We start from the raw sequence: 23,599 nt of genomic DNA on the forward strand, positions 1-23,599 counted from the left end.
TAAAATACACATGACAATAAGAGATTCATCATTCTATTACCCTGATGCACCTATGTATGGTATGACTTGCCTGGATAGCACACAAAGCAATATTTTTCACTGTATCATGGTACACGTGACAATAATAAGTCAAATCAGATCAGATATAGAAACTAGTGTCACTGCAGCATTGATCTGAGATAGTAAATCTACAGGAGTTAAAATGGTTTGTCTCCCCACATGCTACCTGACTTGTTATCTACAATTTTTTGTTTTGTCTTTATTTCAGCTTTCCAGCATCTGTAGTATTTTGATTTTGCGTTGCATCCCTGACTTGGTGGGATGTGAATTGTATCACTGAACAGCATTGCTCCTGATTAACCCTCAATGATTTACCTCTTGTGTTGGTGTGTGAGGGATTTTCGCTGGCCTATATATTATTACAATAACCAATGAGAGTTTCACAGTTGCCATTTCTGAGAGGAGTTGAAGTGAAGTGAATTTACATTTCACCAGCTCATCTGGTGTGATTTGATCCCATCTCTCCAAAGCACTAGCCTGGGTCTCTGGGTTACTGGCCCAGTGACACTGCCAGGAGACCACCATCTCACCCAGATGGTTGGTGAAATAAGTGGCACAGGAAATTATCTTTGGTGATGCCTTCTCCATGGGTTTTGGAGGTTGTATTGTGATGATGGTGGGGCATGTAAGCCTGGTGCTGTAGACAGTGAGGATCCAGGCTACACGGCTCATTCCATTGTGTGGTTGACCAGGAAATTGCCCTGCTATACCCACTCCCCCTTCTTGACCTGCTCCCCCTGTTTCGTCAGCTGCCCCTCTACCCCCAGCTTCCCCTACTCCCTCTCCTCCACCCGCTCCTCCCGTTCCCCCCCCAGCTCCCCCCACATTCCCAGTGCCCCCCACTCACCAAGCTCCTCCATCTCCCACCCCGCTTCCCACGCACTCCCAGTGCCTCCCACTCAACAAGCTCCTGCATCTCCCCCCGCTTCCCCCACACTCCCAGTGCCCCCCACTCAACAAGCTCCTCCATCTCTCCCCGCTTCCCCTGCACTCCCTGTGCCCCCCACTCACCAAGCTCGTCCATCTCCCCCCAGCTCCTCCCGCTCTCACACTGCCCCCCCACTCACCAAGCTCCTCCCTCTCCCCCCACTTCCCCCGCACTCCCAGTGCCCCCCCACTCACCAAGCTCCTCCCTCTCCCCCCACTTCCCCCGCACTCCCAGTGCCCCCCACTCACCAAGCTCCTCCATCTCCCCCCAGTTCCCCTCACACTCCCAGTGTCCCCCCACTCACCAAGCTCCTCCCTCTTCCCCCACTTCCCCCACACTCCCAGTGCCCCCCACTCACTAAGCTCCTCCATCTCCCCCTGCTTCCCCCGCACTCCCAGTGCCCCCCACTCACCAAGCTCCTCCATCTCCCCCCACTTCCCCACACTCCCAGTGTCCCCCATTCACCAAGTTCCCCCAGCTCTCCCTGCTCCCCCTCCGCTACCCCATCTCCCCCAAGCTTTCCCAGGTCCACTACGCCCCCAGCTACCCCTGCTCTTGCAGCTCCCTCCACACTCCCTCTCCATCTCAGCTTCTCCACTCTCCCAAGCTCTCCCAGCTCTCCACACTCCCCCATCTACCCCTGCTATCCCAGCTCCCACTGCCAATAGCTGGTACTGCCACACTGTGAGGTAACCAGAGACCAAGTATCTCTGGGACACTGCCATTGTGACCATCTTCAAGATTGACCATAAGACCATAAGACATTGAAGCAGAAATTAGCCCATTCAGCCCATTGAGTCTGCTCAGCCATTCAATCATGACGTACACATTTCTCAACCCTATTTTCCCACTTTCTGTCCGTGCTAAGAGAGCTGCTGAAATCAATCATGGGATCCACACAGGAGCCTCCCTGCTGTCAGCCCCAGGGAAAAACCTTCCTTAAACTCTCCATCCACTGGCTCCTCTAGAGTCACAATGAAGGTTCAATCCTGAATGAACATGATCTCCAAGGTAAGACAAGTCAAAGATAAATGCAGAAAGCAGCATCACCCTCTGCATGGGTCTTCATTGACCTCACACAGGCCTTTGGCACTGTCACCCAGAGGGATTATGGAAGATCCTCCTCCTGCAGGAATCTGTCACCATTCTCTGCTGCACAGCCTCCTGCAAGCTCCTCTCCTCACCATCATATCCATTACGGAGGCAAGCCAGGATCAAACACGACTATGTTCCTACATCAACTCTTCACCATCTTCCTCACTTCAACTCTCCACCCACTTTCATTTCTTTATGGGTGTCTCTGGCTGGGACCAGTATTTATTGCCCATCCCTAGTTGCCCCTTGAGAAGTTGGGGCTGAACTGCCTTCTTGAACCATGTGATCCAAAACACCCTTAGGGAAGGAATTCCAGGATTTTGATCCAGTGACAGTGAAGGAACAGTGATATATTTCCAAGTCAAGATGGTGGTGGGTTGGAGGGGAACTTACAGGGGCTGGGGTTCCCATGCATCTGCTGCCCCTGTCCTTCTAGATGGAAGTGGTTCTGGGTTTGGAAGGTGCTGTCTGAGGATCGGTGATTTTCTGCAGTGCATCTTGTAGACAGTACTCACTGCTGCTACTGAGTGTCAGCGGTGGATGGAGTGGATGCTTGTGGATGTGGTGCCAATCAAGTGGACTGCTTTGTCCTGGATGGTGTCAAACTTCTTGAGTGTTGTTGGAGTTGCCCCCATCCAGACAAGTGGGGAGTATTCCATCCCACTCCTGACTTGTGCCGCTGTAGATTGGGGACAGACTTTGGGGAGTCAGGAGGTGAGTTACTCGTTGCAGGATTCCCAGTCTCTGACCTGCTCTTGTAGCCACTGTGTTTATGTGGTGAGTCCAGTTGAATTTCTGATCATGCATCCCATCTCCATGGAGCTTCCTGCTGAAGAGAATCTTCTCTAAGGGATGAGCAAGAAATGTTCAAACTGCATGAAGCCCAGTCCAGAGGCAAGACCACTCCAACCACCTCCACCATTGAGTTGCATGACACAGATAACGCCAGCATTTGCACATAATAAGAAGCTCAACTCCAAACTGTAATCATGCATATACAGAGCATTGAGAGAATGGGCCTTGCCTAAACATCCGGCAAAAAAAAGTCCTCTGCCAACCTGCTCCTGCTCCACAACCTGTTCCCTGACGATCAAGATCCATTCACGACGAACCACAACACAGTCTGGATCACTCTCACAGCATCAGAGTCTCCTTCCAGTGAGAGTACACATCAACATGAAACTCAATGTAACCTCCAATGTGCTGGGATGCCACTGCAGCCTTTAGCTATCTGAGGAACACTGCATTTGGTGATAAAGACCTCAACACAGGCACCAGGCACACACTCTGCAGGGCAGCAACGTTACCCACCTTCAGTCAGAAGTACAAAATAAATGGCGGATACCTCAAAATCCAAGAGAGACATCACATGCAATATCTTCACAACATCCTCCAAATCCTGTATCAGTGACCTCTCTCAAGCCAACATCCCCAGTCATTGAGGAACTACTGATGGGAGGTCAGCCGCATTGGACAGGGAAAGGTCATATCTTGACCCAGGGGTGCCAAAAGAAGCTCCCTACCCTGCTCTTTGTCATAACAAATGACTACCAGGAGGGGAAAGAAAACGCTCCAAAGACACACTCATAAACTCCCATGAATGGATGAAGAAAAACAATCAGAGAAACACTTTTCCCCAGAGAGAGGTGAGAAGATGGAACTCACACCCAGAAGAAGTGCTTTAATGCCCTCAAGGCCTCTCTGATAATGTCCAACAACCCCATTCCTGACGGGGGCCTCCAGCCCCAATTCCAATCTGGGAGAAGGTGCCAACCATCTCTGAGCCTCTGACAGGACGAGAGAGTGATACAGTTACACAGCCCAAAAACAGACTCTTCAATCCAACCTGTGACTCATGATCATTTCAATGAGAACATCTTTGACCTTTCTCAACCCATGTCGCTCTATGATTGCATCATTCCCCAGTGAAGAGAGTTACACAGGATTCCAGGGTAAACGTCAGCAAATGTAAAACTGGGAAACAGGCCGTTCAGTCCAAGTAGTCTATGCTGACCCTTAAACTCCACCCAAGCTCCCACCCACCTCTCTTCACCTCACCCTATCAGTCCATCCTTGTCATTCTTTCTCCCTCGTGTGTTCTGGCAGCTTCCTCTAAATGCATCAATATTATGAGCTCCAACCCCTCCCCATGGGAGTGAGTCTCACGAGCACTCCATTCTCAGAGGAAACATTCTTTGATTTTGTAAAATTCACTGGAATCCATCTGAGGAAGATTCATAGGAACATAAGACCATACAACATAGGAGCAGAAATCAGGCCATTCAGCGAATCGAGCCTGCTCCACCATTCAATCATAGGGTTTTTCAACCCTATTTTCCCCACAATCTCCCCGTAACATATGAATTTGGAGCGGGGTAGTCAATTCAGCTCTTTGAGTGCACTGTGCTATTTAACATAATCAGGGCTAATCTTATCCCAGTCTCAACTCCACTCTCCTGCCGGCTCCCTGCAGCCCTTTAATTCTGCTTTTCATCCAAAACATAGCTATTTCTTTCTTGAATCTGTGGATTGATGCCGTCTCCACTCCACAAACAAACTGCAGATGCTGGAATCCAAGGTAGACAGGCAGGAGGCTGGGGGAACACAGCAAGGCAGGCAGCATCAGGAGGGACAGGCAGGAGGCTGGGGGAACACAGCAAGCCAGCAGCATCAGGAGGGACAGGCAGGAGGCTGGGGGAACACAGCAAGCCAGCAGCATCAGGAGGGACAGGCAGGAGGCTGGGGGAACACAGCAAGGCAGGCAGCATCAGGAGGGACAGGCAGGAGGCTGGGGGAACACAGCAAGCCAGCAGCATCAGGAGGGACAGGCAGGAGGCTGGGGGAACACAGCAAGGCAGGCAGCATCAGGAGGGACAGGCAGGAGGCTGGGGGAACACAGCAAGCCAGCAGCATCAGGAGGGACAGGCAGGAGGCTGGGGGAACACAGCAAGGCAGGCAGCATCAGGAGGGACAGGCAGGAGGCTGGGGGAACACAGCAAGGCAGGCAGCATCAGGAGGGACAGGCAGGAGGCTGGGGGAACACAGCAAGGCAGGCAGCATCAGGAGGGACAGGAAGGAGGCTGGGGGAACACAGCAAGGCAGGCAGCATCAGGAGGGACAGGAAGGAGGCTGGGGGAACACAGCAAGGCAGGCAGCATCAGGAGGGACAGGCAGGAGGCTGGGAGAACACAGCAAGGCAGGCAGCGTCAGGAGGGATAGATACGAGGTTGGGAGAACACAGCAAGGCAGGCAGCATCAGGAGGTGGACAGTCATAGAGTCATAGAGATGTACAACACGGAAACAGACCCTTCGGTCCAACCTGTCCATGCCGACCAGATATCCCAACCCAATCTAGTCCCACCTGCCAGCACCCGGCCCATATCCCTCCAAACCCTTCCTATCCATATACCCATCCAAATGTCTCTTAAATGTTGCAAATGTACCAGCCTCCACCACATCCTCTCGCAACTCATTCCATACACGCACCACCCTCTGCATGAAAAAGTTGCCCCTTAGGTCTCTTTTATATCTTTCCCCTTCACCCTAAACCTATGCCCTCTAGTTCTGGACTCCCTGACCCCAGGAAAAGACTTTGTCTATTTATCCTATCCATGCCCCTCATAATTTTGTAAACCTCTATAAGGTCACCCCTCAGCCTCCAACACTCCAGGGAAAACAGCCCCAGCCTGTTCAGTCTCTGCCAGTAGCTCAAATCCTCCAACTCTGGCAACATCCTTGTAAATCTTTTCTGAACCCTTTCAAGTTTCACAACACCTTTCTGATAAGAAGCAGACCAGAATTGCACGCAATATTCCAACAGTGGCCTAACCAAGAGAAGTCAACATTTTGGGTGTAACCCTTCTTCAGGATTGGGGATGGGGATAGGGACAGCTGCACTTTGGGACAGTGAGTTCCACAATCCTGTTGGAGAACTAATCTCTCCTCATCTCAGGCCACCCGACTCAAAATATTAAATCTGTTTCTCTGTTCATAGATTCTGCCAGACCCTCTGTATTTTTTAAGCGTGCTTTGCTTCAGTTTCAGATTTCCAACATCTGCAGTTCTTTGAGTTTATCCTAAATTAATTGCATAGCCTTTACCCTCAGAACGTATTAAGAAAAGCATAAATATTTAGAAAGTAAATGGCTGCAGTATTGTGAAAGCTCAGTGTTGCAATATCAATGCTGCCAATCAAACTACAGAACTCCCTGGACTTTCAAAGACAGAAAACACTTTGGCATTAAGACGGAGGTATGATTGTGTGAAATTCCTTTTTGTGATACCTTAACAGATTTAATTATGCCCTCTGAGCAAGAAAGGTCACAGAAATGTGTGTAAGATTTATACGACAAACTGTCATTTCAGGCTTAAGAACTTTCACAGCACCACACAATCATGGTCACTCACGGGGTTGGGGTGAGATTTCAAAATCTAAAAGGTATCATTTGCTCAAGAAAAGAACTTACCGGTCTCCCCTTGGGTCCCTTTTTCCCACGGGGTCCAGCAATACCCTGAAAAGGAAATGACACACACCACACAATACACCTTCATAAACAACAGAAATGCGGTGAAACTTTCAAACGGTTGAATTACAGACAGAAAGTCAGACAATCCTAAGTCTAAAATGAGCAACATTTTTTCAGTAACAAAGGTGTGAAAAAACAAAGTATTTGCTTATCTTTCTGTGATCCCATGGGTTACTGAGGTTAAGTGGTTATGTTTTGGGGGAAATAACCTGCAGGCCTGGACTAAAGGCCCAGGAACATGTAATCAAGTCTCATCACAACTGGGAAATTTAAATTCAAGGTTAACAATGAAAGAAAATCTGGTGACCATGAAAACATCAGATTATTGTTTGCTCATGTCCTTGAGGGGCAGAAATCTGTTGTCCTTACTTGGTCTGGCCTACATGTGACTCCATATCCAGCATGAGATTTCCTTTTAAATCTCTCATTAAAATACTTACCTCAGGCATCGGGACCTCCATTTGTCGAGAGGTCATTTGCTGACTGTTCCTCACCTCACCATCTCATGGCAACAATAGCAAACCCAAGATTACCACTCTACTCATCCTGCTCTTCAGCTTCCAAACTAGCTCTCTGTAGTCACTTTTCAGATCCTCAATCCCTTTCCTGGCTATATGTGGTCAGGAACAGGACTCCCGGAAGGTATGTGGCCTCCCTGGTGCCAGAGTCTGGGATGTCACTGATCAGGTTTACAGGATTCTGAAGGGGGAGGGTGAGCAGCCAGAAATCGTGGTACATATTGGCAGCTTCCCAGATAGTTATCACCTTCTCAGCAGTCCTCCACTCATCTGAAATAAATCCCATCTGAAAAGTCCCAGAAAGTCAATCAGGGAATGTGGCCCTCCACCTTCTCAGGGACAGTTAGGGATGGGCAATCATTGCTGGCATTGCCAGGATTGCCCTTGTGCCGTGATTTAAAGACAATGACAATGGGCTTTGGTATTGTTTGGAAGGGGTGCAGATGGCCAAGTGGCGTTATCACTGGAGTATTAATCCAGAGACAGAGATAATGTTCTGGGGAAAGCATCACCAGACCTGAAAGGTTAACTTTGATTTCTCTTGACAGATGCTGCCACACCTGCTGATCTTTTCCAGCAGTTCCTATTTTTGTTGTCAATAATGTTCTTAGGGTAAAAAGTGAGGACTGCAGATGCTGGAGACCAGAGCTGAAAATGCGTTGCTGGTTAAAGCACAGCAGGTCAGGCAGCATCCAAGGAACAGGAAATTCGACGTTTCAGGCCAGAGCCCTTCATCAGGAAGGGCTCTGGCCCGAAACGTCGAATTTCCTGTTCCTTGGATGCTGCCTGACCTGCTGTGCTTTAACCAGCAACGCATTTTCAGCAATGTTCTTGGGGTGTCCTGAGTTCAAATCCCACCAAGGCAGATGGTAGACATTTAATTCAGTAAAACTCTGCACTTAAGAATCTAATGACTGTGAAACTGTTGTCGATTGTCAGGAAAAACCCATCTGGCTCAGTAATGTCCTTTAGGGAAGGAAACTGCCATCCTTACCTGGTCTGGCCTATGTGTGACTCCAGACCCACAGCAATGTGATTTACCCTTAACTATCCTTTGGGCAACTAGGGATGGGCCTAGGCAGCGATGCCCACATCCCATGAATGAATAAAAGAAACTTTTGAAATGTTTATTGCACTCAGCCAAGGGATCAGACTCAGAAACTGTGGACCAATTGAATAATCCCGCCGGAGCGCATTCTGGGAACACACTTACCTTTTTACCTTCTGGCCCAGGTGGTCCTACCATCCCAGGAGGCCCGATAAACCCCTGCAGAGAAAACCGTAGCCATCAATTAATGAAAAAGCAATGCCAATCAAAACCACTCCTGGGCTGGCTCAGTTGGCAGCTGCTCCGTCTCTCAGTAACAAAGTCAAAGTGGGAGAGTGAATAATGGGTACACTGTGTGGGAGCAGGCCAGAAGCATTGGCAGTTTCCCAGATATTTATCACCTTCCCAGCAATCCTCTGCTTCTCCCTCCCGCCTCCCCCTTCAGCATCCTGTAAACCTTAATGGTCACTATTCCAAAAACAAGCTCTTTTCATCCTGTAGGGGGGAACAGATTAGCATAGATTGAGGATTGGTTGGCTAACAGGAAGTGGACAATGGGCATTATGGGTAGTCTTTAAGTTGGCAGGAAATAACGAATGGTGTGCCACAGGAATCAGTGCTGGGACCTCAGCTATTTCCAATTCATATCAATCACTTGAATGAAGGGGCTGAATGTGTGGAAGCTACATCTGCTGATGATACAAAGAAAGTACATCATGAAGAAGGCATAAAGAGTCTGTAAAGTGAGTGGGCAGAAATTTATCAGATGGAGTAACATGTGGGAAAAACTATAACTTGTTTAATTATACAGCCTAGAGCTTTCACAGCACAGATGAGCCTGTTCAGCCCATCATGCCCCTACTGATCGGCAGATATCCCATTCTAATCCGATTTTCCATTACTTGGCCAAGACCATTTCAAATGGTCAATTGGATATTCCTTAAATGTTGTGAGAATCCCTGCAGTAACCACCTTTTCAGACAATCAGTTCCCGATAGCCACCACCCTTGGACTGAAAATGTTTCTTCTCAAAACACCTCCTACTCCTTACCTAAAAACTACTCCCACTGGTTCGTGACTAAAGGGGGAAATTTCTCACTATCTCTAAACATGCTCCAGATGCTGGAAATCTAAATCAGAGCTTACCACAAATTCAAGATTAATAAGTAGTGAGTTATTAGTGTGGTGTGGTGGAGGCAGAATTAATCAAAGCTTTCATGAGAACTGGATTACTGTCTGAAAAGGCAATGTGTGCAGGGTTACAGCGAGAATGTCAGGGAGTGGCACTGGGTCAATTGCTCCCACCAGAAGCTGGGACAGTCTCAATGGGCTGTTGTGGAACAATTGTGCAATCTGGCTTACTTTACAGTCTGCCTTTAGTTTTAAGAATATCGACCTGCTGTTTGGTAAAAACATGACTCACAGGGGCTCCCATAATTCTATAGCAATGACGGTACATCAGCAATACGTGAGCATTCCTACCAAACACATCTCAGCGCTCCTTCAATGCTGGCCTCTGGCACATTAGGAATTCTATCCTCATCCTCACCATCTCTCCTTCTCTCCTCCTTCCACATGCTGCTGAAAACTGTATTTGACCTGATTTCAGATCATCTGGCCTTTCTCAGCTCAGCATCAGAGATTATCGATTAAGTCCATTCCTGTCGACCAGTTTATTTTGCTGAAGGTGCTGTCCAAGTGCAGGCTTTATGGATGAACAGAGTTACATCTATCAGACCACATGAGAAAATGAGACCTTGATTGACTTTTAGGTAGGAAATTGTAAAGTAATTCCTTCAGTTTCTCTTTGCGCTTGTTGGATATAGTTTTAGGGTAAAATTCAAGAGTAAGATGAGGTAATCTGTTCTAACCAACATAATTTCAGGTATTTGATGTGAAACAAGACTCAAGTTTGATGCAGGTAGACCCAGACCTGGCCAATCAGAGGAACAGACTGCAAGACTGGGTCCATAGCATGACCAGGCAGCATCTGTGGAGCAGGAGAATCGACGTTTCAGGCATAAGCCCTTCATCAGAAATCATCAGGCTTATACCTGAAATGTCAATTTTCCTGGTCCTCATATGCTGCCTGACCCGCTGCACTTTTCCAGCACGCCATTCTCAGCCCTGATAATTCCAGCAAGTGCAGTCCTCACTTTCTCCGACACAGCATGATCCACAAAGTTAAGATCGATCTTTTCCTGTTGGGATTTATTTATTCATTGCGAGGATGTTGGCATCAATAACTGGGCCAGAATTTCTTATTAATCCCCAATTGTGACTTGAGAAGGTGGGGGTGAGCTACCTAAAGAACATGAATTACTGCTGTCCATGTGCTATGGGTAGACATAGAACATAGAACATAGAAAAATACAGCGCAGTACAGGCCCTTCGGCCCTCCTTGTTGCGCCGACCGAAGCCTACCTAACCTACACTAGCCCAATAACCTCCATATGCTTATCCAATGCCCGCTTGAATGACCATAAAGAGGGAGAGTCCACCACTGATACTGGCAGGGCATTCCATGAACAACTCGCTGAGTAAAGAATCTACCCCTAACATCTGTCCTTTACCAACCTCCCCTTAATTTAAAGCTGTGCCCCCTAGTAACAGCTGACTCCTACTCCAGACCTACAATGCCGTTAGGCAGGGCGTTCCAGGATTTTGACCAAACAACAATGAAGGAACGGTGATATATTTCCAAGTCAGGATGGTGAGTAGTTTGGAGGGGAACTTTCAGGGGGAGAGGGGTTCCCATGTACCTGCTGTCTGTGTCCTTCCTGGTAGTTGAAGTCATGGTCAGGGCTTTGAAGGTGCTGTCAGAGAATCCCGCAGTGCATTTCGTAGAAGGTACACACTGTAATGTCTGGAATTCCCATCACAGGGGCTACCTACTGCAGCGATTGTAATGTAGGTGGACCTCCTAAAACGTGAGTTCCCTGACTGGGGCTGTTAATCTGGTCCAATCAGGAAGCCCTGGCTGACAGATAGAAATAGGAGTGTCTGAGGTTTTGTTCACTCTGAGAGCTGGCCCTGAGGGAGCTGGATCAGTGTCGAGGATGCCTCATTTGTAAATAAAGAAGGGGCTTGGTGATGGATTCTCAGCCCCTGTGGAGTTATTTCACCCACAGCACATGGGCTGCAGCGGTTCAAGAAGGCAGTTCACTACCACCTTTCAAGGGGTAATTAGGGATGGGAAATAAATGCATGGTGCAGCTGGTGATGCCCACATCCCATGAATGAACCAATAAAAATGAGAGAGCTCTGTGATCCCACCATTCTCCATATCCCAGAGTCTATCTGGCTTTTGTAGGGAAATATTTCATCCAGAGAACAGGGAGAATGTGAGATTAATTTCCACAGGGAATGGTCAGAATGAATATTAATACCTTTAAATGGAAGCTGGATTAAAAGGATAGACTGATAGGTTGGGATTTGAGAGTGTGGTGCTGGAAAAGCACAGCAGGTCAGGCAGCATCCAAGGAGCAGGAGAATCGACATTTCGGGCATAAGCCCTTAATCAGGAATGAGGCTGCTGGGCCAAGGGGGCTGAGAGATAAATGGGACGGGAGTAGGGTTGTGGGAAAGGTAGCTGAGAGTGCGATAGGTAAATAAATGTGGGGTGATAGGTCGGAGAGGAGGGTGGAGCAGATAGGTGGGAAAGAAGATGGACAGGTAGGACAGTTAAACAGGGTGATGCTGTGTTGAAACGTTGGGACTGGGATAAGGTGGGGGAGGGGAAATGAGGAAACTGGTGAAATCTACTTTGATCCTATGTAGTTGGAGGGTCCCAGGCAGAAAATGAGGTGTTCTTCCTCCAGGCAACAGGTGGTTAAGGTTTGGCGATGGAGGAGGCCCAGGACCTGCATGTCCTTGGGGGACTGGAAGGGGGAGTTAAAGTATTCGGCCACGGGGTGGTGGGATTGTTTGGGTGGGGTGAGACGTTGAAGGTGTGGGAGGAAATTTGTATAGAGCATAAAACCAGCACAGAACAGTAAGACTGAATGGTCTCCTTCTGTGTTGTAAGATTGATATAATGAGAAATGCCCATTGTTACAGAGCAAGTCCGTGATCAGAAATGAAAATGCTGAGGACAACAAGAAAAACTGGCTCAATTTACACATTAAAATATCCAACATTGAATATAAAAGCTCTATTCTTCAACAATCCCTTAAGGAGCTGATTTCTTTTTCCAAACTGCGAATCCAAAATACTGCAAATCGAGGCACAACTATTACAGATGTCCGGGCAATTCCACAGCTCACTTTATAGATCCATAGCTTCACCGAACATGGGTCAGTGGGTTCAAATCTCACTGGAGATTTTACCGACTTTGACAACTATAATTGCACAAAAGGAAGCATCAGCTGGTCAAATGCTCAATCAGATCTCACTGTAAGGAGCAAATCTTCTGAACTATTTATGCCAAGACGGATCAAATTAGGATGGATGGACAAAGCAGCTTTACAACTTTAAAGTGGGCTTGGAGTGAAGATGCCCCGGGTGGGGAAGGGACAGTGTTCTGGGAAGGTAGAACATAGAAGAGTACAGCACAGAACAGGCCCTTAGGGCCACGATGTTGTGCTGAGATTTAATCCTAATCTAAAATATAGTAACTTAACCTACGCACCCCTCAACTCACTGCTATCCATGTGCATGTCCAGCAGTCACTTAAATGTCCCTAATGACTCTGCTTCCACCACCACCGCTGGCAACACATTCCATGCATTCACAACTCTCTGAGTAAAGAACCTACCTCTGACGTCTCCTCTATACCTTTCTCCTCATATCTTAAAACTATGACCCCTCGTACCAGTCAATCCTGCCCTGGGGAAACGTCTCTGGCTATTGTCTCTATCTATTCCTCTCATTATTGTGTACACCTTGATCAGGTCTCCTCTCTTCCTCCTTCTCTCCAGAGAGAAAAGTCTGATCCTATTCAACCTCTCTTCAAAAGGCGAGCCCTCCAGTCCAGGCAGCATCCTGGTAAACCTTCTTTGCACAGTCTCCAAAGCCTCTGCATCTTTCCTATAGTAGGACAACCAGAACTGGACACAATATTCAAAGTGTCATCTCACCAGGGACTTGTAGAGCTGCAGCAAAACCTCGCGGCTCTTAAACTTGATCCCCCTGTTAATGAAAGCCAAAACACCATAGGCTTTCTTAACAACCCTATCCACTTGGGTGACAACTTTGAGGGATCTATGCACTTGAACACCAAGATCCCGCTGTTCCTCCACACTGCCAAGAATCATGTCTTTAATCCTATCTTCAACATTCAAGTTTGACCTTCCAAAATGCATCTCTTCACATTTATCTAGGTTGAACTCCATCTGCCATTTCTCAGCCCATCTCTGCATCCTGTCTATGTTGTGCTGACCCTGCAGTAGCCCTCAGTACTATCAACAACACCTCCAATCTTTGTGTCATCAGCAAATTTACTAATCCACCCCTCAACCTCCTCATCCAAGTCATTTATAAAAACTACAAAGAGCAGAGGCCCAAGAACAGAGCCCTGAGGGACCCCACTCAACACTGGCCTCCAGGCTGAATGCTTTCCTTAGGGACAGCTGGAACTGACAACCAGAAGCGGCAAATACAAATCACTATAAATGCCGGAGGAAACAACACAGAAGCACTTCACAGGAGGCTCCCAAGCACTGAGGATGTCACCTAGACAGGGGATGAAACGTTTGCAACACAAATTCCCAGCTCGGCGAACAGAACCACAACAACAAGCACCCGAGCTACAAATCTTCTCCCAAACTTTGAAGAATACTTTCCATCTACAACCACTCTCTGCCTCCTGTCAGCCAACCAATTCTGATTCCAGATAGCCAAATCTTCCTGCATCCCATACTTCCTGACTTTATGAATGAGCCTGTCATGGAGAATCTTATCAAATGCCTTGCTGAAGCCCATATACACCACATCCACTGCTCAACATTCATCAACCTGTCTTGTCTCCTCCTCAAAGAACTCAATAAGATTTGTGAGGCATGACCTGCCCCTCACAAAGCCATGCTGACTGCCTTTAATCACACTATGCTTTGCCAAATAGTCATAAATCCCATCCCTCAGAATTCTTTCTAAACCTTTGCTGACCACAGCTGTAAGACTGACTGGTCTGTAATTGCCAGGGATTTCCCTATTCCCCTTCTTGAAAAGAGGATCAACATTCTTCTCCCTCCAATCCTCTGGTACAACTCCCGTGGAGAGTGAGGAGGCAAAGATCCTCGCCAGCAGCTTAGCAACCTCCTTTCTCACTTCCTGGAGCTGCCTAGGATAAATCTGGTCTGGCCGTGGGGATTTAACAATCTTAATGTTTTCCAAAATTTCCAGCACATCAACTTCATCAATCTTGATCTGGTCAAGCCTGTTTCCCAGCTCCTCAAAGTTCTCATTCACAACAAGGTCCCTTTCCTTAGTGAAAACTGAAGCAAAAGACTCATTTAGGGCTTTCCCTATCTGCTCAGACTCCCCACACAAGCGCTGTCCCTGATCGGCCCTACTTCTCCCTGATCTTTCTCTTATTCCTCATGTATGAGTAAAATGACTTTGAATTCTCCCTAATCCTTCCTGCCAAGTCTTTTTCATGCCCCCTCCTGGCTCTCCTCAGTCCATTTCTGAGTTCCTTTCTAGGAAGCCTGTAATCCTCTAAAGCTGTGCTAGATTCCTGCTTCCTCCACCTTACGTAAGCTGCTACCTTTTGATGAGAAGCTCCTCAGTTCTCGTCATCCAAGGTTCCTTAATTTTACCCCTTCTTGTCTGTCTCAGAGGAACAAATTTGTGCATCACTCGCAACAACTGCTCCTTAAACACTCTCCACATGTCTGTTGTGCCCTTTCTGTGTAACAATTGCTCTCAGTCTGTAGTTCCCAACTACTGTCTGATAGCAACATAATTTTCTTTTCCCCAATTAAATATCTTCCCTCGGTAACTGCTCCTTTCCCTCTCCAAGGCCATGCTAAATGTGAGGCAGTTGTGATCACTATCACCAAAATGCTCTCCCACCGCGAGATCTGACACCTGTCCTGGCTCGTTGCCGAGCACCAAATCCAAAATGGCCTCTCCCCTTGTCAGCCTGTCTACATACTGAGTAAGGAAACCCTCCTGAACACACCTGACAAAAACGGCTCCATCCAAACCACCTGCACTTGGGAGCTTCCAATCGATATTAGGAAAGTTGAAGTCAATGATAACAACTCTGCTACCTTTGCATTTTTCCAGAATCTGCCTGCCTATGAGATCTTCAATCTCCCTACTGCTATTAGGAAGTCTGTAGAAAACTCCCAATATAGTGGCTGTTCCCTTGCTGTTCCTAACTTCCACCCATACTGACTCAGTAGACAAACCTTCCTCAACAACCTTCGTTTCTGTAGCTGTGATGCACTCTCTGATTAGCAATGCTACACCCCCTCCTCTTTTTCCACCCTCCCTATTCTTTTTAAACATTTTAAACCCCGAAACATCAAGCAACCATTCCTGCCCCTGTGAAACCCATGTCTCCGTTACGGCCACAACATCGTAGCCCCAAGTACTGATCCATGCTGTAAGTTCATCACTCTTGTTTCTGATACTCACACGTTAACGGAGGTTAACGGAGAAGCTAATGAAGTATGTGGGACCTGGGCTTTATAAATAGAAGCATGCAGAGCAGAATCCAAGAGGTTATGGTAGACATTTATAAATCTCTCATTCCAGCTGCAGTATTCAATTCCGGGCATAATCGTTTGTGAAGAATGTGGAGAGGACGGACAGGAGGTGTCTAAAAGTGTCTTCAGGGAGATGGATAAGGCTGAAACATGGCTTACCGTTGAAGAGAGTGAAACTAGCAGAAAATTTGGCGGACGCGTTCTAAATTGATGACTCAAAACCAACAAATATATAGATCTTCAACTTCTTATGATTGACTAATGGTGAGAGGTGACAAGAAGACATCCTTTCCTTTACCCGGAGAGTAGTTTGGATTTGCAATAGAGTCTCCTGATAGGGCAGCGGATGCAAATTCGATAGGAATTTGCAAAACAAATTGAAGGTGGTGGGGGAGTGCGACTAATTGGATTACTCTTCAAAGCAGACAAAAACCTAATGGGCTGAAAGGCCATCTTCTGTGCTGCAAGGTTCAGTCAAAGCAACGTTTATATTTGAGAACTGTTCATGTTTTATTTATAGGCTCATGGGATGTGGGCGCCACAGGCTGGGCCTGCATTTATTGCTTGGAAAAGTTAAGGTGAGCTCCCTTCTTGAACAGCTGTTATTCCTGATGCTAAACACCCAGATACCCACTATTTTGAAATTCAAGCTCCAAAAAATTATATCTATATATAATACACTGTTTTTCACAATTCATTCATGCAATGCGGGTGTCACTGTCCAGGCCAGTGTTTATTATCCGTCTCTAACTGTCTCAGATGTAAATATGTCTCAGTGACTAGCTACCACCTTAACTAGCTCAACAAAAATACCATAACATGTGATCTATCAAGTCGGGATTTCTTCTGGGATCTGTCTTCTCCAGGTGTTCTGGGATAATAATAATCCTTGGATATTAGAAAGTCTTCTTCTGGAAAGGGAATTTAGAATGCGGAATCTGCAGTACAGAGATGAGGAAACATTTCTTCACTCGTTGATCTTTAAATTCACTTATCAATCTTTGCAATCCTCTATCCCAGAGAACTTTGGATGACCAGTCATCGAATGTATTCAGCACAAAAATCGAGACTGAGCTGAGGAGAAATTTCTTCACCCAGAGAGTGGATTCGTTACCACAGAAAGCAATCAATGCCAAAACCTTCAAGAAGGAGTTGGATACAGCACTGGAGGCTAATGGGATCAAAGGAGGTGAGGGAACACACTGTTGAGTTGGACAAACAGCCACAGTCACAATGAATGGTGAAGTAGATTCAAAGGGTTGAATGGCCTGCTCCAATGTCTGATGTATGTTTCTGTAGGTATTAAAGGAATTAAGAGACACTGGAAGAGAGTGGGTTGGTGGAGTTGAGCTGGATGATCAGCCATAAATTTGTTGAATGGAGATGGGTGGGGGTGAATGGCCTGTTCTAACTCTTCCTTGTTTCACATCGCACTTGCTGTTATTCTTCAAGCATCTACAAAGTTGTACTCACCCGTCTACCTTTCGGGCCAGGCTTTCCCTTCGGCCCAACCAAACCCTGTAATAAAGAGAGGAAACAACATATTAGTAGTTAAGATCGCAGGTTCCCCTCCACAAAGACAGTCCAATTGCTGAGGCCAGGTTTCAGTTTAAGGTTAAAAGGCTTGGATTGGAGGTACTGCCATCTTGGCACAGCCACATTCTCTTTTTATCCCTCTCACTTTTTTGAGAGGTCAACCTGTTGCTTTTTCAGTACCAGAGGATGTTCAATTGGAACCCAACTTTCACAACACTGTGCTGAAGAGCGAACCCGCCTTCTCACTATCCAACTGGAGATAGTCTCAGCCAGATGCCTGCCTCTCACATGGTGGGACCTGATTCCCTGATTTGTTCATGAGAATGGAGAGCTGACACACATGGAAAAAATATCCTCCTCGAGTCTTCCCTGATTCCCTTTGACATTGCACTTGCTCTTAACAAAATGAACGTTGAGAGACATGGTGGCACTAACTCTCAAAGACCTCCCTATCAACTATGAGCAGGATTTATACAGCCTTTCAGTTAATAAGAACTGTGGACACCATATGCCAACTTACAAATTACTCTCAAAATTCAAATGCCACTTTATGTTGTTGTTTTACTCCACGATGTAACATTTTGACTACACAAGGAACATGGGTCAAAGAGGATTGGTGCAGGAGGAGGCCATTCAGCCTCAGGAATCTGTTCTATCCTAAATGCCAACATTTAGTGTCAGTGTCTTAACTTCAGCCATTATTCTTCCTTTATATTTTACACACTTGGCAGTGATCAATCAGAATTAGACTTAAAACAAATTATTCAGTTACTTTTTGTACATTTCTCAAATCCACCAATGGGTTAGCCTATCATAAGCCCAACTTCACCAGTCAATGCTGTCACAATCCTGGTCAGAATAGTGAGTTGGAATTCCAGCCTTATTTTCCACAATCGCCAAAATATGAAATATGGCCAAGTCAATCTCCGGTGTGGTTTAATTTAACCATTCAAAAATTGGGACAAAAGGGAGCCATTCAACCCCTCAAACCTCATCTGAATTATTGTTGTTCATGACTACAATGTGTACTCTGGAAGGACATCAGCCTTTTACTGGTGGCTCCTTGGGCTGAAGTCACCCTTATCCCAAAGTGACCCTTCTGGTCTTTCATTTCGGAAAAGGATTAATCCTATTGAAGAATTCCAGGTAGAAGTGGATTGTTGCTAACATCCTAACTCTAGACTTTGTCTTCAAGGTTAATGCCTGATTATGGACACTGTCTAAAGTAAAGGAAACTCACTCCAGGTTTCATCAATAAACAAGAAATAAAATCCTATTTGCCAAGCAAATTTGTCCTCTAACATGTGGCAAAATCTGACTATGATTTACTTTTATGCAAACTTAAACTAGAGCCCCTTTACTTCTAAAATCAAAACCAGCAATGTTTCTTCAGTATTTCATAATGGACACAGTACAGACTGTCCAACTAACCCCCCTTTCAAAATCCAACATCAAATCAGATGATCCCTGGAATGGTAGGCCTAACATATGGTGATTAGCTAGGGATCCCGGGATTGAATTCATTAGGGCTTAGAAGATTGACTGGAGATTTAAGAGAAACTTACAAAATAATGCATGGCTGAGAAAGGGTGAACGCTGGGAGGTTGCTTCCGTGAGGCGGGGAGTTTTGGACCCATGGCCACAGCCTTAGAATTAGAGGGGGTCAATTTAGAATGGAAATGAGAAGACATTTCTTCAGGCAGAGAGTGGTGGGCCTGTGGAATTCATTGCCGCAGAGTGCAGTGGAGGCCAGGATGTTGGGTGTCTTCAAGGCAGAGATTGATAAATTCTCAATCTCACAAGGAATTAAGGGCTGGGGGAGAGTGCGGGTAAGTGGAATTGAAATGCCCACTAGCCATGATTAAATGGCAGAGTGGATTCAATGGGCTGAATGGCCTTGCTTCCACACCTCTGTCTTGTGGTCAAATCAATACTGATGGATGTGCCTCTAATATTGTACGTGTTCAACAATCCCAAATGTGTCGCTATCTACACTAATACCAATTTAAGAAAAGCATGACACACATTCTTCAACAGGGAGCCAATGTATACAAATCAAAGGAATTTGCACAAATTTAAATAAAATTATAGAGAAACTTAGGGAGCCAATAGTTCCCCATTGCTTTATTCATATAAACACCTCAGCCAATTTATCAGCCAATCAGCACCTCATTTCTCTTGCAGTAAAAGCTGTAACCATCACTTGAAGTTGGGCATTTGGTCCTGATGAGAATGTGCAAGAGCAGGTCTCCCTTTTCAGTATGATTCATGTTCTAGGCACCAAACAAAAGCTTGACATATGCAAATCCAGCAAGGGTATACGAGGGTGTAAAGAAAGGCCGCGATTGGCCGACTGTGGGACTGAGGCAGAAGCAGCCTGACCCCAGTGTAAAATCCAAAGTGTAGTTACTGCACCTGCCTGCCTGGGTATCCACTCACTCCAGGATTTCCAGCCAGCCCGGGAGGACCCTGCACAGAGAAACATCGGACGTTAAAATACAGACCACCATCAAAAAATAACAGACCAAAGGGGACACCTTGGGCACAATCCTAGATTTATTGAAAGGAAGCATGTGGAGGTCACTCTCAGCAGTTTTTGCTCATCCTTAACTACCTTGTGAAAAAGTGATGAGTCACCTTCTCCAATATAACTCTCTGACGGACTTAGCCATTTTGGGGAGCCAATGGCTCAGCGATATTATCGCTAGACTATTAATCCATCGAAGCAGGTAATGTTCTGGGAACTGGGGTTCGAACCCCACCACAGTGGAATTCAAATTCAAGAGCAGTTTTGAAGTAAGAGTCTAATGATGCCCATGAAACCATTGCCAATTGTCAGGAAAACCCATCAGGTTCACAAATGTCACTCAGGGCAAGGATCTCCTGGTCTGGTCTCCAGGTGACTCAGACTGACTGCACAGTGGCTGACTCTTAACTGCTGTCTGTGCAAGTAAGGATCGGCAATAAATGATCCTTAGCCTAGTCAGAGAGGCCCTTATCCTGTAAATCAATTAAAAAACACCCAGTTTGCTGTGAGTCTGGAGTCACATGGTGGTCAAACTAGGTAAGGGCATTCCGTGATGGGCATTAATGAACAGATGGGTGTCTCACGCCAATCGAGAACATGGACAGATAAATTAGGATCTGAAGTAGGCCATTCAGCCCATTGAGTCTTCTCCTTCCTTCACGATCTGACTGTAACCTCATATCCACATTGCTGTCTGTCCCTGATAACCTTCAATTTCTCTGCTAAACAAGAATTAATCTACCTCTGTCTTAAAAATATTTAAGGATACTGCTTCTGCAAGAAGGGAATAGCATCCTTTTCACATTCATCCCATCAGACCCCGCAGGGTCTTCTCTGTTTCATCTCTAACTTTTCTAAACTCCAATAGGTACTGGCCCAGTCTGTCCTAGTTTGTCCAAACTCTCCATAAGATACGGGAGCAGAATTAGGCCATTCGGCCCATCGAGTCTGCTCTGCCATTCAATCATGGTTTATATGTTTCTCAACATTGATCCCCTTACCAATTGGGAACCCCTCTCTGTCTTAAATACACTCAATGACTTGACCTCCCCAGCCCTTTGCAGCAATGAGTTCCACAGACTCCCCACCCTCTGGCTGAAGAAATTCCTCCTCATCTCAGTTCCAAAGGGTCACCCCTTCACTCTGGGGCTGTGGTCTCGGGCCCTAGTCTCACCTATCAGTGGAAACATCTTCTCCACGCCCACTCTATCCAGGCCTCTCAGTATTCAGTAAGTTTCAATCAGATACCCCCCTCATCCTTCTAAACTCCACTGAGTGCAGACCCAGAATCCACAACTGTTCCTTATGTTACAAGGCCTTCATCCCCAGGATCATCCCTGTAAACCTCCTCTGGATCCCCCTTCAACACCAGCACCTCCTTCCTTAGATACGGGGGCCAAAACTACTCACATTATTCCAAATCGAGGTCTGACCAGAGCCTTAGACATCCCTGCTCTTATACCCTAGTCCTCTCAAAATGAGGGAGAGGGGCAGGGTGAAGGACACGGGGGTGGGGGTGGGGTGAGCATTGGGGTGTGGAGTGAGGGGTCAGGGTGAGGGTTTTTTGGGCTGGGGTGGGGTTGTGCAGGGTAAAGTGGCAGACTGCTTGTCATTCATCGACACGAGTTATGTCCAGGCCGAGGGCTGTATCAGAGTCTGACCAGTAGCAGGCCAGGGATTACAGCAAAGATCAGCCAAACAGCAAGAGTTTGAAATTCTTGCCAAGAAAAAAAATCTGTTCTTTCTCCTAATGACAACTGTACGTGAAACCAGTGTGGCTCATATTGGAACAACATTTGCATTTGCAAAGAGCCTAAGGGATGATGGGTCAATTGATAGAGGTTTTTAACTTAGGAAAAGTTTGATAGAACATATGGACATTATGTTATGAATTGTTGAGAGCTCAGACTAGAGAATGTAAGTAAATGATTTCTTTACTCACTTGTGGGACATAGGTGTCACAGTATTTATTGCCTGTTCCTAGTTGTCCTTGAGAAGATGGTGGTGAGTTGGAGGTGCACCCATCCAGGCAAGTGGGGAATATTCTATCACACTCCTGGCCTGTGCCTTGTAGATGGTGGGCAGGACTTTGGGAAGTCAGGAGGGGAGTTACTTGCTGCAGGATTCCTTATCATGAATAAATCCAATCAGAAATACAAGGGCAACGTTCTTCCCCAGCGAGTGGGGAGAGTTTTTCAAAAGTTTGTCCATGGGATGTGGGCAACGCTGGCTGGGCCAGAATTTATTGCCCATCCATAATTGCCTAGTTAAGAGTCAGCTCTGAAGAAGGGCGGCTCAATGGTTAGCACTGCTGCCTCACTGTGCCAGAGACCCGGGTTCAATTCCCGCCTCAGGCGACTGACTGTGTGGAGTTTGCACATTCTCCCCGTGTCTGCGTGGGTTTCCTCCAGGTGCTTCGGTTTCCTCCCACAGTCCAAAGATGTGCAGGTTAGGGTGAATTGGCCATGCTAAATTGCCCATAGCGTTAGGTGCATTAGTCAGGGGTAAATGTAGGGAAATGAGTTTGGGTGAGTTACTCTTTGGAGGGTCAGTGTGGACTTGTTGGGCCAAAGGGCCTGTTTCCACACTGTATGGAATCTAATCTAAAAGGCTCAATGGACTCAAACGTTAACTCAGATGTTGCCAAACCTGCTGAGTTTCATAAGCAATTTCTGTTTTCATTTGCTGTGGGTCTGGAGTCACATGTAGGTCAGACCAGGTAAGGACAGCCAAGAGACTGCTCCCACCTCTTCTTCCATGACCATACCTTCCCCTCAGGGACCTGGTCTGACAGAGGTTCCTCCCAGCTCCCTGAACTATTCCTGTTGGTCAACACCATACTCCAGGAGGAGGCTGTCAGCCCCTCGAGCCTGCTTCACCATTCAATACAATCATGGTTGATCTGGCATTCATAGAATCCCTAAAGTATGTAATCAGGCCAGTCAGCCCATTGATTTTTCACTAACCCTGTGAGGAGCATTCTACCCAGACCCAGGCTCTGAATGTATCACTGAACCCTTTATTTCCTATGGCCAATTCACTTAACCTGCACATCTTTGGACTATTGGAGGAAACCCAGTGTCCAGTATCTTACACCCAATTTCCTGTCTTTTCCCTGGAACCCTTGATTTCCCAACTGACCGAGAATCACTCTCTGTCCACCTTAAATATACACAAGGACTCTGCCCCCACAGCTCTTTATGATAGGGAATTCTAAAGACTCATAACCATCTGAGAGAAGAAATTCCTCCTCATTTCCAACTTAAATCAGTGGCCCTTTATTCTGAGAATATATCCCCAAGTCCTATACTCTCCCATGAAGGGAAACACTCTCTCAGCATTGACCCTGTCAAGCCCCTTAGGAATCTGATATGTTTCAATGAGATCACCGCCCATCCGCCTAAACCCCAGGGAGTAGAGTCCCAACCTGTTTAACCTTTGCTCTTAAGACAATCCCTCCTTACTGGGGGCCAGGATGGAGAATGGCCCACCTCTGAGCTGAATTGGCCATGTCAGGGCCTCCAGTGGGACAAGGGAAGGAAGGCAATGGGATAGAGTCAATGCCTGGTGGAGGTGATGGGAAGGACAGCTGAGGAACCTTGTGGAGACCTCAGTCAAAAACCTGCCAGATCCTAACACTGTTCCCACAGAAGTACTGCTGGATCAGGACCATTAGACCATAAGGAATAGGAGCAGCAGTAGGCC

General features: G+C 46.6%; 1 protein-coding gene across 1 annotated transcript in view; it reads right to left on the minus strand.

Annotated features, from left to right (window-relative positions):
• Positions 1-23,599, minus strand: part of LOC132819201 (collagen alpha-1(XXIV) chain) — a 429,304-nt gene that overhangs the window by 228,859 nt on the left and 176,846 nt on the right. Inside the window, exons 9-12 of the mRNA XM_060830653.1 lie at positions 19,783-19,836; positions 17,305-17,349; positions 8,342-8,395; positions 6,551-6,595 (exon numbers count right to left, since the gene is read on the minus strand). Coding sequence (XP_060686636.1) covers positions 6,551-6,595; positions 8,342-8,395; positions 17,305-17,349; positions 19,783-19,836 — 198 coding nt within the window. The remainder of the gene's footprint in view (positions 1-6,550; positions 6,596-8,341; positions 8,396-17,304; positions 17,350-19,782; positions 19,837-23,599) is intronic.

The sequence above is a fragment of the Hemiscyllium ocellatum genome, chromosome 9, assembly GCF_020745735.1.
Source record: "Hemiscyllium ocellatum isolate sHemOce1 chromosome 9, sHemOce1.pat.X.cur, whole genome shotgun sequence".
Classification (NCBI taxonomy): domain Eukaryota; kingdom Metazoa; phylum Chordata; class Chondrichthyes; order Orectolobiformes; family Hemiscylliidae; genus Hemiscyllium; species Hemiscyllium ocellatum.